Genomic DNA, 16,455 nt, shown 5'->3' with positions numbered 1-16,455 from the left:
CAACAAATAAGGCATGTGTCAACGTCTGCCACTCACTTTTAAGGCCACCCCAATAACTCTTTTTCCAACACTTTTGGAAAATAGATAAAGTCTTGGTTGCTATCATTTCTTAAGAAAGACCAAGGCTTTATTCACAAACCAGCTAGAACTTCTACAATCTTTACCTCTCGCTGCTTAAACAGCAATAGAAAAGTTCTTCGGGACAATTTATACCCTGGCCTACTTCCTTCCAGCCAGCGATACAGGTCCATAAAGGCAAAAAAAAAAAAAAAAAAGTTTGAAGAAGAGCTTTTATCCCAAAGCCATTACCCTCCTGAATAAAAATATGACCTGACAGCCCCCAGCTATATTTATTAAAAATTCTTTATCCGCATCAGCAAAGGCACTTTATTTATTTGCATATACTTTATTCATCTGCAGAGAATTGACTGACTGCACTGACTGGGCATCATCATTGGTGGCATTTCTTTAGCTTTCAATCTTGTCGTGCTGCTGTGCAATGACCCGTTGCAACCTTGAATTCGAAGCTGCTCCGGGACAGACAGATGAAAACGATGCCTTGTGTTAAGCTTTGCAGCCCTTCCTGATCTTCGGCCAAGGTAAATCCATACACAGGATGGGCCTGGACGGGAAGAATCAGAGACGGCTGGTGGCTGGCGTGGCATCTTCTATCCTGCTTGATTTCCATTTCAGCGAGGAACAAATCTACTGGGCGGACAAGCACGCCGGGATCATCTATAAGTCATCTGTGAGAGGCTTGCTCAGACAGGTGACGTTGAAGCTATTGATTAGAGGAGTGTCTTGGATCAATTGATTGATTCCATTTAAATAAGATACACACATAACAACGATCGGGTTGTATTTGAGTCCCCCCCCCCCCCCCCCACACACACACTTTTCAGCTTTTCAGACATTCTGACTTTCCTCTCCAAGATCTCACCTTTGATGTTGTGGCATTGTAACTAAGCAGTCACATGACCAACACAGTTACAAGAAGCTGATTTGGTTTGCCTTTGGAGGGACACAAATTGTTCGTTTATTTTCTTCCGCAGAAACTGTACTCGTCCGACAAACACATCTCGGGCCTCGCCGTGGACTGGATTTGGAATGCCGTGTACTGGACCAGCAGGGAAAAGGGCCGGATCAAGAGGATTGATACAAACGGGAAAAGTGAAAAAACTCTCGTGAGGCACTTGACTCAGCCAAGCTCCATTGTGATCGACCCCACTAAAAGGTAACACTAGTCAAATTTTATGACAGAAAGTTATGATACACACTGATGATTTTTTAACCTGTCACCCATCTATTAACATATGATGAGGAAAGTGATTTTAAAGTGTGTGACGTACTTGAGATGACCAGCAAAGAACATCCCACACCTAACCAAGGTATAACCCAGACTTACCTGTGAGAGGCAGCATGGTGCCACATTGACTGTTGGAAAATACATAGAAAAAAGAGCAAAGTCTAAGAAATACAAAAAGCTAGGTTACTGTAGCTCATCTGGTAACTGTGTTTCAGTTGCAAATGTTTCATCATGTCTTTTTTTATTGCGGTGAATAACTTGTAAAGCATGATATAAAAACTCTCAATACAACCAGTTCTTCCTCTTTTTTATATATACTGTATATATATCTGGCAGCAAACTTCCTTACCAGCTATAATTCTGTTTCACGTTATAATCATGGACTCCGTGACTCGCCGCACATGTGAGGAGTTGCCATCGTAAATATTGAACAAGAAAAAAAAAGAAAAAAAAGTAAATATTGAACAAGCTGAACATGTCAGCCTGACCGTTTTCCAAGCATATCATGGAGAGAAAGACCCCCTACAGCACAGGATTCTTTTGGAGACATTCGATAATGGGCCTTTACAGACTTTCATTGAAAGGAAGGGAAATCGCTCAAATTTCTCCCGACTATTAGTATGTGCACTTAGGTCGCTTCCTAATCATTCCGTTTTCTTTTTTTTTCTTTTTGTTTTTTTCTTTTTTTTCCCTGGAGAGCTCAGTATTGTTCATTCGGTAATTTTACCGATTTGACATGTCATCATCATTGCTCTCTTTTTTTTTTGTATTTATTTTATTTTTTTGTATGTGGGTGTGTATGTGCGTGTGTATTCATTAGTTCACCTAAAACCTATTAAAAAATCCCATACCGTTCACCTAAACCGAACACTTCCAGCCAGAGTCGTGAGGCCCTCAGGAGACCCGAGGAAAGACCAAAGAAAATAAAGGAAAGTGAAATCCAGCACCGACCAGACACCACCCACCATGCCACCAACCAGAGTCCTTCACCAACCCCAGAGACATCTAAATTCCAACAAATCATTCAGTTTTCTGTCACAATCATGCAATTTGCGGTACACGGATTTGCCATCATAAATATTCAACAGGTTTAACATTTACAATTGTTGGCCCCAACCATTTGCTACGCAGATCAGGGATAAAAAAATAAAAAAAAAATATATATATATATATATATATATATACAGACGCTCCCCAATTTACGAACGAGTTACGTTCCGAGCGATCGTTCGTAAGGTGAATTCGTTCGTAAGTTGCTTCAGTGCTATATTTTGTATTATAATTGATGTTTAAAGAGAATACGTACAGTACTGTACTACGTATGTTAGAGAGAGAGAGCGAGAGACACACACAGTATGTACATGTACGTAATAAGATAAATAAAATGAAGTTTAACTTACTTTTGGAAGATGTACTCGATGCTTAAGGATTTGATGGAGGAGGAGGAGGAGGAAGAGGAGGATTTTATATCATGAGAGGTTCTTCGTCGTCGCTGGAATGGGCTTCAAAAGTTACTTCCTCCTCCGTAACTTCAATGTAGGAAGAAGTTGAGGGTCGAGGAGAAGAAGATGAGGGTTGATGAGTATCTTCCTTGGAGGATTTACTAGAAACTGGCCGAAAGAAGCGATTGCACAGTTTTCTTCTTTTTTCATCATAAATGATGCGGTAGCACTGTATGGCATCATTCAATTGATTTGCAACCTTTGTGCAACGTTCAATATTTGGGTCTTGCTGCTCGAAGAGTGCGATGGCTTTATCTATGAGCGACAGGCGTTTCTTCTTCTTCCTCCTCCGCGACACGTTGCTGAGCCTCCAATGCTGGGTGAGCTCTCACAGCGCCAAGCGTCGGTATTAGCGGCGGAAAGAAGCACTACAGTACTCGGAAAAAGGTGCGCAATACAAAATCTAACTTACAGCATCTCTTTCCGAACATTTTTTGACATCCGCGCATGCGCGCAGACATGTTCGTATGTACCGTTGTTCGTAACTCGAATGTTCGTAAGTAGGGGAGCGTCTGTATATATATATATATATATATATATATATATATATATATATATATAAATCACTCAACACACCCCACACCAATGGATAATCGCTGAGGATAGTCTTTTAGAAACATTTGACAATCGGGTGATTGCTGATTGTAAGGGAGGGGAACAAGCGCAAATCCCTGCCAATTGTTGCTCTATGCATACTTCTCCTAAATGAACAAATCAGCAAACAAATACTATATTTGACAGGTTTTTGTTTTGGCTGTCCGGTGGAATGAGCCCGACCGTCCAGCGGTGTGACATGACAGGACAAGCAAAAATGATGCTGGTTAAAACCTCACAGCAGTTGAAGGCACTCTCAATTGACTACAAAGACAGAAGACTGTTCTGGGTACAGTTTGGTCTGCAAGGAGAAAGCACCATCGTTTCGTCAGACTACAACGGCAAAGCCCTGCATATCATAGATCAGCCCCTTCAGTAAACACACTCAAGTTATTTCCAATCCCTTTCTTTTTTTTTTTACTTGTGTGCTTCACATTCTTTTCTCTTGTTTGCTTAGGTCTGATTCGCTGGGAATAGCGCTTTTCCACAAGCACTTATATTACACCAACGCCGCATCCCGAGCAATAAAACGAGTCGACAAGTACACGGGTGGCGAGGATCTGGACGTCAACTTAAAACAAATGGCAAAGGTCCCGGTTGATATCAAAGTGATTCATCCTGACAAGCAGCCAATGGCGGACTCACCATCGCCGCTTCCAGGTTTTACTTGACATTCAGTTCAACCTGTATTATTTCCTATAATGCTGGAAATCACGATACAAAATGAATGCTAATTCTTATCAATCAGGATGCGATGAGCAGAGCGGCAACTGCGTCAATGTGTGCTCAAGTACTGAGCAGGGAGTTTGTAAGTGCAGCGCTGGCTTTGCTCTCAGTAAACAAGGCTTCCACTGCGAAGGTAAGGTTTTTATTAAAGATGCCGCACCAAAGATTATGCAAAATTGACTTTTTGGAACTTTGTATACAAATATACAATATAAACCAAGTACATTTTCTGCCTATTTCCCAAAATGTGTCTGTGAGCCAGGTGAACTGAATTCTTTGGCTTGTCATCTGATTTGATGTAACAATTTGGATAATTAACTGTACATAAATCCACCCCAACAATGAGTTTCTCCACTCATGGCTTGGTAGCTAGGTTGGGCTCAGCACTACCATTTCCAAGCAATGGTAGGACTATATGAAAGCGCTTTGGGTTTGGGTTGGGAATAGAATGGGATTTGTTGTTTGGGTTTGGTTCAGGGTTGGGTAAAGGCTGGGGTTATGGATTAGGAATATGGTTAGGTTTAGTATTAGGCCTAGTGTTTATTAAAAAAAATAAAATTAAAATCAAACACTTGCGATTACACGGGCACAGGAGACCAAACAAATTGTAGATTGTGTTATGTGTTTTTAAACCGTAATACTATTTATTTCCACTATGGATATGATAGAAATAGAATCAAAGGGAGGGGGTTAAATAGCTAAATATAAATTAGGTAGGTCCATGGCTGGACATACAGGGCAGATGGCTGGTGGGTCGGCGTCTTTTGGGGGCCGATGCAATGCTTTTAAATTATTTTTAGTCCATTAATCCATTTGGAATATAGACAGCAAACTGAACCAACATCAGCCAATATCAGTGGTAGAACTATGTGTTCGGCAAGGGCAGTCAGGAGTCGGACCAGGCCGGGCCAGGTCAGTGGGCTTAAGCCTTTTTTTTTTTTTGTGCCAGTCCATCTCTGGGTAAAGCTAGGTTTAGAGGTTCAGGAAGGAGGAACTATTTGCCAATGTGTCTTCTACATGTGCCACATTCATGGATCCGCAACACAGATGATGACGTGCAATTCGGCAGCTTGATAACAAATGCTGCCTCCACAAGGGAAGATACAATCAATGTTTTTACCGTTTTACGGGCACACATTTTTGTCGATGCCGTAGCTCTATACACCTGGTTGTCAAAGTAGCAAAGGTTGTTCTAGCCTTGCTGCTTTCACTCAACATGGATTATACATGATCAAAATTATAACTATTTACTGCTGTTTACCTTAGATGTGAATGAATGTGCCCAGTGGATTCACGGCTGCTCTCTTGGTTGTGAGAACATCCCAGGGTCTTATTTCTGCACCTGCCCCGACGGATATGCCCTTCTACCGGATAAAAAAACATGCAGAGGTATAGTGGGACACTTGATTGTCTTGTATCTATCTATAGTTTGCTCGTCAGTTTAAATTAGACTTGTTTTGGTTCATGTCATTTAGCTCTTCTTGTTGATTTGCCTTGCAGTCACAACTTTAATGCAACAGGAGTCAATAAAAACGCTGAGTCGCAGACGCTCAGACTGCCTTGACATTGTATGAGAGCAACCAATTGCTTGTACACTTTTTTGGGACAAAACACTGACACTTGTATAGTGCACATATAAAAAAATATTGTGCAAAACTGAGCTCATTTGGGACTTATTTTCTGATGTGGGTTGAGTAGCCAACAATTGTACTCGTGTAAGAGTAGTGTTACTTCAAAATAATATTACTCAAGTAAAAGTAAAAAGTAGTCGCGTACAAGTAAAAATGTATTTGCTGAAAAGAATGCTTACCTTAGACAAAGAAATTAGAAAAGGAAGTGACACCCGTGATAGGAAGAACCATGTTTGACCAGTGGCTTTGTTAAGCCTAAACTGTTTAGCATACTACCTTTGCCATGTTAACAAGTCAAGAAACCACTATGGATATAAAACCATTGACTGCTACTATTGTGTATATCATGTCCATGTCCAGTATGAGCTAAGATTACATCCCAGACTGCTTCCCACCACACTTTCACCCATTTCTACAGGATTACGATCTGACTTCATAAAGGGATTTTACATAAGAAGCTTGTTGCTAGTTGGACGCTGCCTAAAAATAATGTATAACAAACAACATGTATGCTGCATCATTTAACAACCTTTATGAAAGGTAACATTTCTGTGCTTGTTTCCTCTCATCAGAGATCATAACTTGTGAAGGCAACGCCACTGAGTGTGGTCATGGTTGCCTAGCAACAGATGAGGGTCCCGTGTGTGTTTGTCCAAAGGGCTCTGTGTTAAAGGAGGATGGACAGGGTTGTACAGGTAACATTTATTATGTGTAATTAATCAGTACAAAGTAAATAAAAAAGAAAGAATAAAATTCACTTTTTTTTTCTTCGCATGAGAAAGAATAGTGAAATACATTTAACATTACTACAGTATAAGAAGTGCCCTTTTTAGGATCACGGTTAGGTCTGGGGTAGGTTGAGGATTAGCTGTTGGATTTGGGTTAGGGCGGTTAAAGTTAAGCCTTGGGTTGCGGGTTTGGTTTAGTGTGAATGTTTCAGTCTGTTAGAGTTTTTTATTTTTATTTTTAAACACAATTCTTACTTTTTAAAAGACACATAACAGATTAATCATCTTTATTTGCCATGTTCACAAACGTACGCAAAATTTGACCCATCACAGTCATGGTTGTGGTATTTGTGTCAAGCTCAAGGACACAGACAGATGAGTTGCCATGGTGGCAGGCAACGGCTGCCCTGTTAATCATTAAAACAATAACACAATATGATAGGCTACAAGTTGTTACATATAGGTTAACAGTGACTGGCATGACTACTGTATTTTTTTACTGTTGCAGGATGCTCCTCCGCAGACAAAGGGGGCTGCAGTCAGCTGTGCGTCCCTGTCTCCTCCACTAGGTGGCAATGTGACTGCATGCCTGGCTACCAGCTCCACCAAGACGGCAAGCGGTGCATTGCCTCTGGTGAGTCACACTATTATTGTGAAGTAGCCGATTAACACATCTTATCTCCGTGTGCCCACTTAAGCTTGCACATGCAATTGTTTGTTTTTCGTTTTAGGACCACCACCATATCTGCTTGTTGCCAGTCTGGTGGCTGTGCATAGAATAAACAGTGATGGAACTGAGGGACAAATCATTGTGGATGAGACCAGAGGAGCAATTGTATCTTTGGACTATGACCCAGTGTCAAATCATGTAAGCAAAACAGTGTTTCCCACAGATTTTAAATCTACCTGGGTGGGTGGACACCGGCAGGTGTGTGTGGGGTGTGTGTGTGTGTGCGCGAGTGTGAGCGTGTGTGTTGTTACTACATCTCCTCTAGCCTCTCAATCCACAAAGTGACGGCGAACTAACATTACATGTGGTATATCTGGTCGCGACACGTTTTATTTTATTTTTTTTAATATATTTTTAAAAAAAAATCTTGAAAACTTCTTGGGTGGTGGCCAGTTTACTTGGCTGGCCCACCCAAGTATTAACATGGTGTGGGAAACACTGCAAAAACAAAAGGCTTAGAATGAGAGTTCAGATAGATACTTTAATTAAATAGCAACAGTGCACAAGGGTCCTATTTAGGTGTGGGCATGCAGTGACATCTAGTGGACAGATATTGTAACTGAATAGTTTTGTTTTTCTTCCTTTAAAAAAAAAAAGTTTTATATTTGGTCACAGTAAAGTGGGGTAAGTGTATTTAATGTTATGCTCTTTCATCACGTTAAAGGTGTACTTTGCCAGCACATCCCAGAAAACCATCGAACGAATCCATATGAACGGCGGGACCAGACAACGCCTCATCACCGACGGTCCAGACTCAAATAACGGGCTGGCTCTCGACTGGATCCATCGTAAAATGTATTGGACCGTTACAAGGTGCGTAGATGGACAGTTTTAAAAATAAGCAAGTTACAAAAATGTTTTCATTCAATATGTGGTTTTAGGGGCCTCCTCTCCAATTATAAATCAATCAGCATCATGTGCTTGAATTGTTTCCACCTGTACTGCCTGACTCTCCAGGCGCACCGTGACCCCATTTGAAGCGACTAGAGCATACACTTTTTGGGGCACTCTAATTCATTCATTTGAACTAAGCTAGGACTTATTAAAGTAAAGGATTTAAATGTGACACTTCCAGACAGTCAATAGTGGTCAGCAGTACCTTGGATGGACTCAATGTGACAACTGCAGTGAGCAGAGGACTCGACAAACCAACATCCATCACAGTTCATCCTCTGGACAAGTCAGTTTAACAATGAACTGTATTGCTATACTCCAAAATACGTACTTAAGAAAATCCCTATTATATGTACTGACTTAAAACGTCATCTATACTACACTTGGTTTCTTATTTTGAGGAAGTTGTTCTGGGCGGATATCGGACACCAACCTACGGTGGAAAGCTGCTCTTTATATGGGACGGACCGCACAGTGATCGCAAACACCAACCTGGTTGCACCCGGAGGTCTGACCATCGACTTTGCTGAGGATCGTCTATTTTGGTGCGACGGGAGCAGAGTAGAGACCTGCGCCCTGGATGGCTCCAAACGACGGATCCTGCTAGAGATCCAAGTAGGTGAGGTTATGAAATGACCATGGTCTATTTTTAAACCCGTGCCTAATGATTGACGCTCACCTGTTTCACTGACTTTCACAATTTCCTCTTCCGACTGGCCCAGGCTGGCCGTTTGACCTGGCCGTATTTGAGGACAGGCTATGGTTAGTGGACAGGGAGCACCAGCAGCTATTGAGCGTGCACAAGCGGACTGGGAGGGAACTGCATCGTCTCTTTGGTGACCTGGTCCAACCTGCTTCTGTTGTAGTGGTGCATCCGCTTGCTAAACCAGGTACAGCAAATAAACAAAGATGTATTTATGAATCTATATGGGTAGGGATTAGAGGTACAATCCACCCATTGAGGATGAATTGAAAAGGCTGACTTCCATGTATCCACTTACAACGGCCAATTGGAAATTGAAAATGTGTAAGTCCTATCGAGATAGTTGAGTTAGGGGCTTAATATCTGTACTTTTAAGTATGCATACTTAAAATAGGGATACAAAGGACCGTAGAAAATATAAGAAAAAAAACATAGTAAAAGAAGAAAATTATTACTTCAAATAAGCAAAATTATCGGCAAACAGTACAAGAAAATTTTACTTAGTTACCTGTAAGATTTTGAAAAATAAGAAAATAATACTATGCTGATATCAACCACAGCAGTCTTGAAAATAGTATTTTTAGAATAAAAACAGGTAATATTGACTTTTTTCAAGCTGTAATAAATAGACCTATTTTCTTAAAATACACAAGTATTATTTTATGCTTGGATAACTTTTCCAGAGTGTCAGACAGGGAGGTTAACAAGTCCCATTTTTGTCATGACCCAGCCAGGGATTGAACCCACAACGTCCAAATCTGAGGGTAGGCATTCAAACCACTAGACCACTGAGCTGGTACTAGAAGAAGGAAAAATTAGCTTAGTAAATACAACGAAACGAACCACAAGCTATATTCCACTTTTGCCTGATTGTTTTCATACTTGTATTTTTTCCATTTGTCTTATTATTAAGACTGTAAAATCTTTAAATAAGAAAATTCAACTTATGAAACCCCAGTTCAGGGCCTTTGATGTTGGTTAGTTGTCATCTTAAAATGTGGAAAATGCTTGTTTTAAGCTTCCAGTACCAATAACTTGTCAAAGCAAAATAAGCAAATTTAATTAAATTTAAGAAATTGTATCTTACTTAAGATTACAGTTTTTGCAGTGTGAACTGCAGTTTGACTCTCAGTTTTCCTAGGGTTAGGGTTCAACAACAAGCCCATGGGTGTTACATCGCTCCCAGACAAAACACTCAATGATGAAAGCGCACTACACACACCCTCTAACAAAGCTGCTGTGGACTCAGAAGTTGACACGAGGACATTCACAGACAAGATGGTGTCAGGTATCAACAGCATCCAAGAAAAATAATTGAAAGCTGTTCATTTTACTATGATTGTAATTCATTTATGTGTTTCCACGTGGTGTCTGTCAGACGAACTCGAGTGTTATTCGGCAGAACCATGCGGTCCTAACGCAAAGTGTACCCTGAATGCCGGCAACCCGGTTTGCACTTGTCTAGAAGGTTTCACCAGTGATGGACACTCGTGTGTGGGTGGGTATATGATATCATTCTAGTATAAAAGCAACAGAAAATAAAATATATTGATGAATATAAACTGGAAAGCCACAACTGCAACAAAAATGCAGACTTTTGTCATCTTTTTTTTTTTCTAGATATAAGCAAAACACCTCCGTCGATCACGGCCAGCCACCCTGGAAGCTCCGTGGAGAATTGCCCCTCCACCCATGACTCATACTGCTTGTACCAGGGCATTTGCTTCTACTTCCCTGAGGTGGAGACCTACGCCTGCAAGTAATTCACCTTTGTCTTATTAACTTGGAACTGATCCATCAGAGAAAGGCTCCTTGTTATAATGAATGGTTTTAACCACTAGGGGGACACAATTATTCGATGAAACCCACAGCAACATTTATAAAGCTGTTGTAGGAAATATGGGTACACTGGGTAGTCACAGTTAAATACATTGGACCATGCATATTGTTTTGATGCCTTTACAAAATATTTTGTAATGCCCATGTTTGTTTGACACTCACAATATGTTTATTATGGCTGTGTTTATCAATCATCCAAAGAAGGAATCGCCGTTTTGGGCCACTCAACAAACCTGAAACTCACTGATATTTGCATACAGGCGTAATCGTGTATCCTACTGAAAATGTATGTGATTTTTGGGGGGTCCCCAACAGCACCCCTCCAAGATTCATTCACTCAGTAGTGCCCCAAAGAACGTTGGAAAAGTAGCCCATGTCACCAGTTTCAACAATGGGCATATGGCACAATGGGGAATTTGCCCAAATTAGCCCTCAATCAGAAGCTGATATCCTCAATAGGTGGGCAACAGGGGACAATAATAATCACATTGGTCACTCAATACCTGTATGTCAAACAGGCATTATTATCTCTACAAAATATACTGTAATTGAAATAATCAATATTCACCTGTTCCAGCTGTGTGGCGGGCTACATGGGCGAGCGCTGCCAGTTCAGTGACTTGGAATGGTGGGAGCTTCAGCAGGCCGAGGAGGAGAAACGTAGGAACGTAGTCGTCGCCTCCTGCATGGTGCTCCTGATCTGCCTACTCTCCATCACCGCCTGTGTCAGCTACTGCTACAGGTGAGGAGGGAGGAATTGCTACGTTTTATATTTGTGCAACATCAATTGTTTGTTTTCCATTTCAGAAATGAATGATGCAGACAACAGTCACTATTTTCAATTAGTGAATGAATGAGAAAAAAATATCCACCAGAAGCCTCTGTTTGTTTACAGAGTAGACATGTGGATAGACACATTTCAGTCTCATCATAAACCTTAACTCATTCAAACACAAAAACATTTAAATAAGGTTTTTAATACTTTGTCTGTCACTCCCAAAAGCGTATAAAACGTTTGAATGAGTTAAGGTTCATAGTGGGACTGAAGTGTGTCTATCAACATGTCTACTCTGTAAACAAACTGAGGCCTCTGGTGGATATTGTAGCTAGTTGTGCACTTTTATTCCATCCATCCATCCATCCATCCATTTTCTTAACCGCTTGTCCTCACAAGGGTCGCGGGGGTTGCTGGAGCCTATCCCAGCTGGCTTCGGGCAGTAGGTTGGGTACACCCTGAACTGGTTGCCAGCCAATTTCAGGGCACACAGAGACGAACAACCATATTCACAATCACACCTATGTGCACTTTTATTATTATTATTAATTATTAACATATGAATGTGTGTTTTAATACTTTGTCCTTCACTCCCAAAAACATATTTATACGTTGTTGTTGTTGTTTTTTTTAATGCTAGAACATACAGAAGGCTTTGATGCAGCTTCTGACCTGAAGAGGTTGCTTAAAACAAAAGTAGTTATTACAAAAAACGGCCAGTAAGTGGCAGCAGAGTATAAGAGATCAGCCATGTTGCAACAAGCTCTTTTTGCTATTGTTTTCACCAGGAATGTGAATAATGATTAAATTTAGCTATGTTAATTGCTGCAAAACAGAAACAGATGCAAACTTTTTTTTTCCTGATGCAAGAAGAGACTCTAATCTTTCTTTTGGTGGGTTCCATGTTTTTGTAGCAGTAGAACACAATATTATGTGGGCTTTGCAAAATCAATCAAAACCCAGTAAAATAGCCAGGAGCGAAAGGGGGTTGCTTGAGTGAAAATGGCTGGGAGTGAATGAGATTAATGAGGACAGATGGTATAGATAACGGCTAGCTGGATGGATTTGGGCCAAATTTAACCAATCTCAACAACGTTTGACTATAGAGGTTTCATTTTACATAAATAATATGGTGTTACAAATTACTGTAAAAGCAGTGCTATGTTATTATCATTGGTCATCATTCTTGTGGGGCTGCTCTATTGACGAAGGAAAACACCCGCAAATTTGGTATGCGTGAGCCGTGTGATGGGAGTGTCTCCAGGCGTGGGGTGGGGGGGGGGCACATGTGGCAGCATGTAGTAGCACCGCGTAGCTGAGTGACGACACAGCTGGAACATCCGCTCCATTTGATTTCCACCGGAGCTGTTGCTAAGTAGCTGATTTGCTTTGCTGTTGTTTTGCTGGCTTACGGACGAGGCTGTCGGCGTTCGCCATGCATTCTTGACTCGCCTCCATCTCGCGCTTCCATCCTCGCACTTGCCTTGGTCACAGTGCCCCCCTACCCGTCTGTGGAAATGGCACGCTTTCAATTACATGCTTGGTTTAGCTTGTTCGACAGCAATTACGCATCAAAATAGGTCATTTCGCTGCGACAAAATGGAGCCGCTGAGGTATGACCCCGCATGGCCGCCAATAGCTCGGCTTCAAATTGCATTCTGCACTTGACTGCAAGTGCATTTGGGCGCTCTTTTTGAGTTTGGTGCTTCAGTGTCTTTGCTTAGAGGGGACGGGAAAGAATTGCATAGAGATATGAGCCACTGAAGAACTACCCTGGTTTTAAAACTGACTTACCTAAACGCACCATCAAATTCACAGAGAATAACACAAGCACTGGATTTACTTACTAAATCTTGGCAAGCTACACCAATACATGAGTTGTATCAAAAATCTTATCTTGGTGCTGAGACAATTAGGATTGTTTGGCTTTGGCAAATGTCTCTCTATCCGCAAAGGAACACTTCACACCAGCTCTTACACAGGATTACGTTCACAAACTTGTTGATTTGTATGACAAAGTGCATAATCCAAAGGTGGCAGTAAATCAGATACTGTATGTGCAAATCATAAGCCTCCAGTCTTACTAGGGTTAAGTACATTAAGTCATATGTCAAGTCATAAACTCTTGCTGAGTTGTCTCCTCATTACCCCAAAAAGTTTCTTTAGCAATCAGTTTTTTTCTTTCTTTTTTTTAAACACAAGGATGTCATAAAATTGGCAACGTGTCTACCTGAAGTTAAGTCATGTGACTTTGTGTCCATCACCTTAGATAAAACCACACTGTAAAAGCCATTTCTGTGTCTCGAGGTCTGTGCAGTAAACATGGATTTATAATATATAATATATGTTATAATATAATTTATAAAGCTAGGGTGTAGTGATTTGAGAGGCAACTCTAATTTTAAATCTTCTTATGTGAAGAACTCGAGGTCTCTTCCGCAAGCAGCCCTCGGCGGGTAATGTGACCGAGACCAGTGTGAAGGACGAGGACGAGATCACCAAAAACGACGTATGTCAGGTAAGCATGTTAGCAAACTATGGTAGCACTGTGGTCCATCACACCAGTGCTTCCTTCCAAAATTGAGTACTTATCAAAAGCATACACTGGCACAGGCATTTCAAACATCATAGCATCCTACCCATAACAAGGGGGTGAATAGTCCCCAGGTCACCTGTGCCAGCAGACAAGATTTAGTGTCCCTTAATCTATCACTGTCCGACTGCAGGTCTACACAGCGGTAAAGAACGACCCAAAAGGAGTCATCATCCCAACAACGGGTTGTCCCAGGAGGGCAGTATGTCCATCCTGCTCCTCAGAGACAGGTACTTGAAGCTATTGTGAACACCCAGCAGGTAAATATATAGACCTACATCTTCCAGAATATAATTGGGTTGTTTTTTTTTGTCTAGGAGACAACCAGTCCGAAGAAACAGGGACATGGTCTAAACTCAACCAGGCGTATGAGTGTTCCATGGTGTCCGCTGCTGCAATGGAGACCAACCAGCAACCCGTCCACAGCTCGAGTCATGCGCCAGATTCCATCTCGCAGACACAACTCGGTACAAAATCGGCTGCCTCCTGCGCCGTTTAAGTCTTGCATTACCTGATTTTTACACTAGGGGTCAACAGCGTACTAGATTTTACACAATGGCGTTAATGTAGATGATTCAGTTAGTTTGGTTCTATGAAGCTATTAACTACCGACATTCCAGTATTTGTTTTCCAAATAGTGAGTTGTGTAGAAAATTGATGGTTGGATAGTGATGATGATATTTTTGGAATGCCTGGCCAGTTCTGATATTTCCTGATATACTAATGGGTGAAACCCATAATTTGTTATCATCATATTCAGCAGTACTTGGATAGGCAACACTGTGTCATATAAACTTTTAGCAGCTGTAAGCAATAACACAAAACTGTGACATAAAACTTTATACTGTACTTCTAATAATAAAACTATAATCACAGCTTCTGACTATTGAATCAAAATTTACTCAGAATGTGTTTTTTAATAGTTTTGTTGTAAAATACATTTTTGAACTGACATGGTTGTGTTTTATTTTTTTGGTAGGCTATTCACAGAAAAAAATAGCTCAAGGGTCACATGGATATTGATTTTCCTGGCAAGCGCACACTTATCTATACATTGGCCTCCATTAGTACTAACAGATAGAGGGCTAGGGTGCAGTCCAAAGAGCAAGAGTCAATTTATCTTGAATTACACCTCAATTTGGACAATATGGAGGGCAATTGAGTCACTGACACTGGGAAGTTGAGTGAACTAAAAATATAGGGGCATTCTACGTACAGAAAGACCACAGTGTAGCCACGACCCACAGAGTTGGAACTAAGCACAGAATTGTCCAAAATGTCTGCCAAATCTAGCACAGTGCAACTCAGCCTATGGCTAGTGAACGTCCATAACAAATGGCGATGATATTTTACAGCATCATAATTCAGACTGTTACTGTTGCTCTATATCATTGATTTGATTTTGATTTTTTTAAGACTTTGGTGTTTTTTTTGTTTTTTTCTTTGCATTTTCCTTAAAAGAAATTACCATTTTACCCATTACTCTCTCCAGAAGTATGCAAATACAATCCTGCTTGCTATATTTGTCCACATGCTTAATTTTCAAAAAAAAAAAAAAAAAAAAAGACTGATGTTGCACTTTATGAAAAAGAACAATTAATTTTGTACTTTACTAAAAAAATAAGACAAAATATTGATGCTGCACTTTCCTAGCAATAAATCAAACCACTGATGTTGCTCTTAACTAAAAATAAGACAAACTATTGATGTTAGAAGAAGAAAAGATTGAAACATTTCTGTGTTATGAAATATTTAGTGCAGACTGTTCAAGCTGTTACTGCACTTTCCTAAAAAGATGTTGAACAATTGAAGTAGCACTTTCCTTAAAAGAAGACAAACGTTTGATGTCACACTTTCTTAAAAGGAAGAACATTTATTGGTGTCAACACTGCTGAAAAAAAAAGACTTAAGAGGTTTTAAGCTCAGGCTGTTCAAACTGTGATAGTGGTATGTATCGTCAAGTTCCTAAAAAGAAGACAAACGGTGGATTTCACACCTCGCTAATAATAATAGATTTAAGTGGTAACAATTTAGTTTCCCCGCCAAAGACTATTCAAACTGTTGCACTTTCCTAAAATCAGTTACTGCTGTACTTGGCCACACTGTTCATTTGCCAAAGAAGACAAACTTGTGATTTTCTACTTTCCGAAAAGGAAAATATTTAATCAGTTTTAAATGATCAAGTGTTTATGTAATTTATATAAAGTATTGATTTTGTGTAATAATGAAGACAATGCAACAGTGACAGCAACATTTTTGCACAAAACTAATGGCCAGTTTGCAGCGGAGGTTACCGTGCTTTCTTTTCCTGCCAGATGGGACTAGCTTTGCCTGCCTCGCTCCCGACTCCATTCCAGCCGGGATGACAGCTGATGAGGTCTTTGGCGTGGAATTAGTGAGCCACTCAAAGGCTTTAGCGCTGATCCTACGGGTC

At 40.6% G+C, this 16,455-nt stretch overlaps 1 protein-coding gene across 1 annotated transcript; it reads left to right on the top strand.

The window, feature by feature from the left end:
- The first annotated feature begins 524 nt into the window (after positions 1–524).
- egf (epidermal growth factor) lies at positions 525–14,887 on the top strand. The gene is made up of 20 exons (XM_077578588.1): positions 525–769; positions 1,053–1,234; positions 3,550–3,777; positions 3,860–4,062; positions 4,151–4,261; positions 5,395–5,517; positions 6,332–6,454; positions 6,996–7,121; positions 7,219–7,355; positions 7,882–8,030; positions 8,293–8,397; positions 8,513–8,730; positions 8,834–9,001; positions 9,956–10,102; positions 10,193–10,312; positions 10,435–10,573; positions 11,231–11,395; positions 13,850–13,946; positions 14,155–14,251; positions 14,339–14,887. The coding sequence occupies exons 1-20, from the start codon at positions 617–619 to the stop codon at positions 14,518–14,520; spliced, it is 2,973 nt and encodes a 990-aa protein (XP_077434714.1). The 5' UTR covers positions 525–616; the 3' UTR covers positions 14,521–14,887.
- Positions 14,888–16,455: the final 1,568 nt, after the last annotated feature.

This window comes from Vanacampus margaritifer, chromosome 10 (genome assembly GCF_051991255.1).
Source record: "Vanacampus margaritifer isolate UIUO_Vmar chromosome 10, RoL_Vmar_1.0, whole genome shotgun sequence".
In the NCBI taxonomy this organism is placed as follows: Eukaryota; Metazoa; Chordata; class Actinopteri; order Syngnathiformes; family Syngnathidae; genus Vanacampus; species Vanacampus margaritifer.
This window is presented reverse-complemented; position numbering and strand designations above follow the sequence as displayed.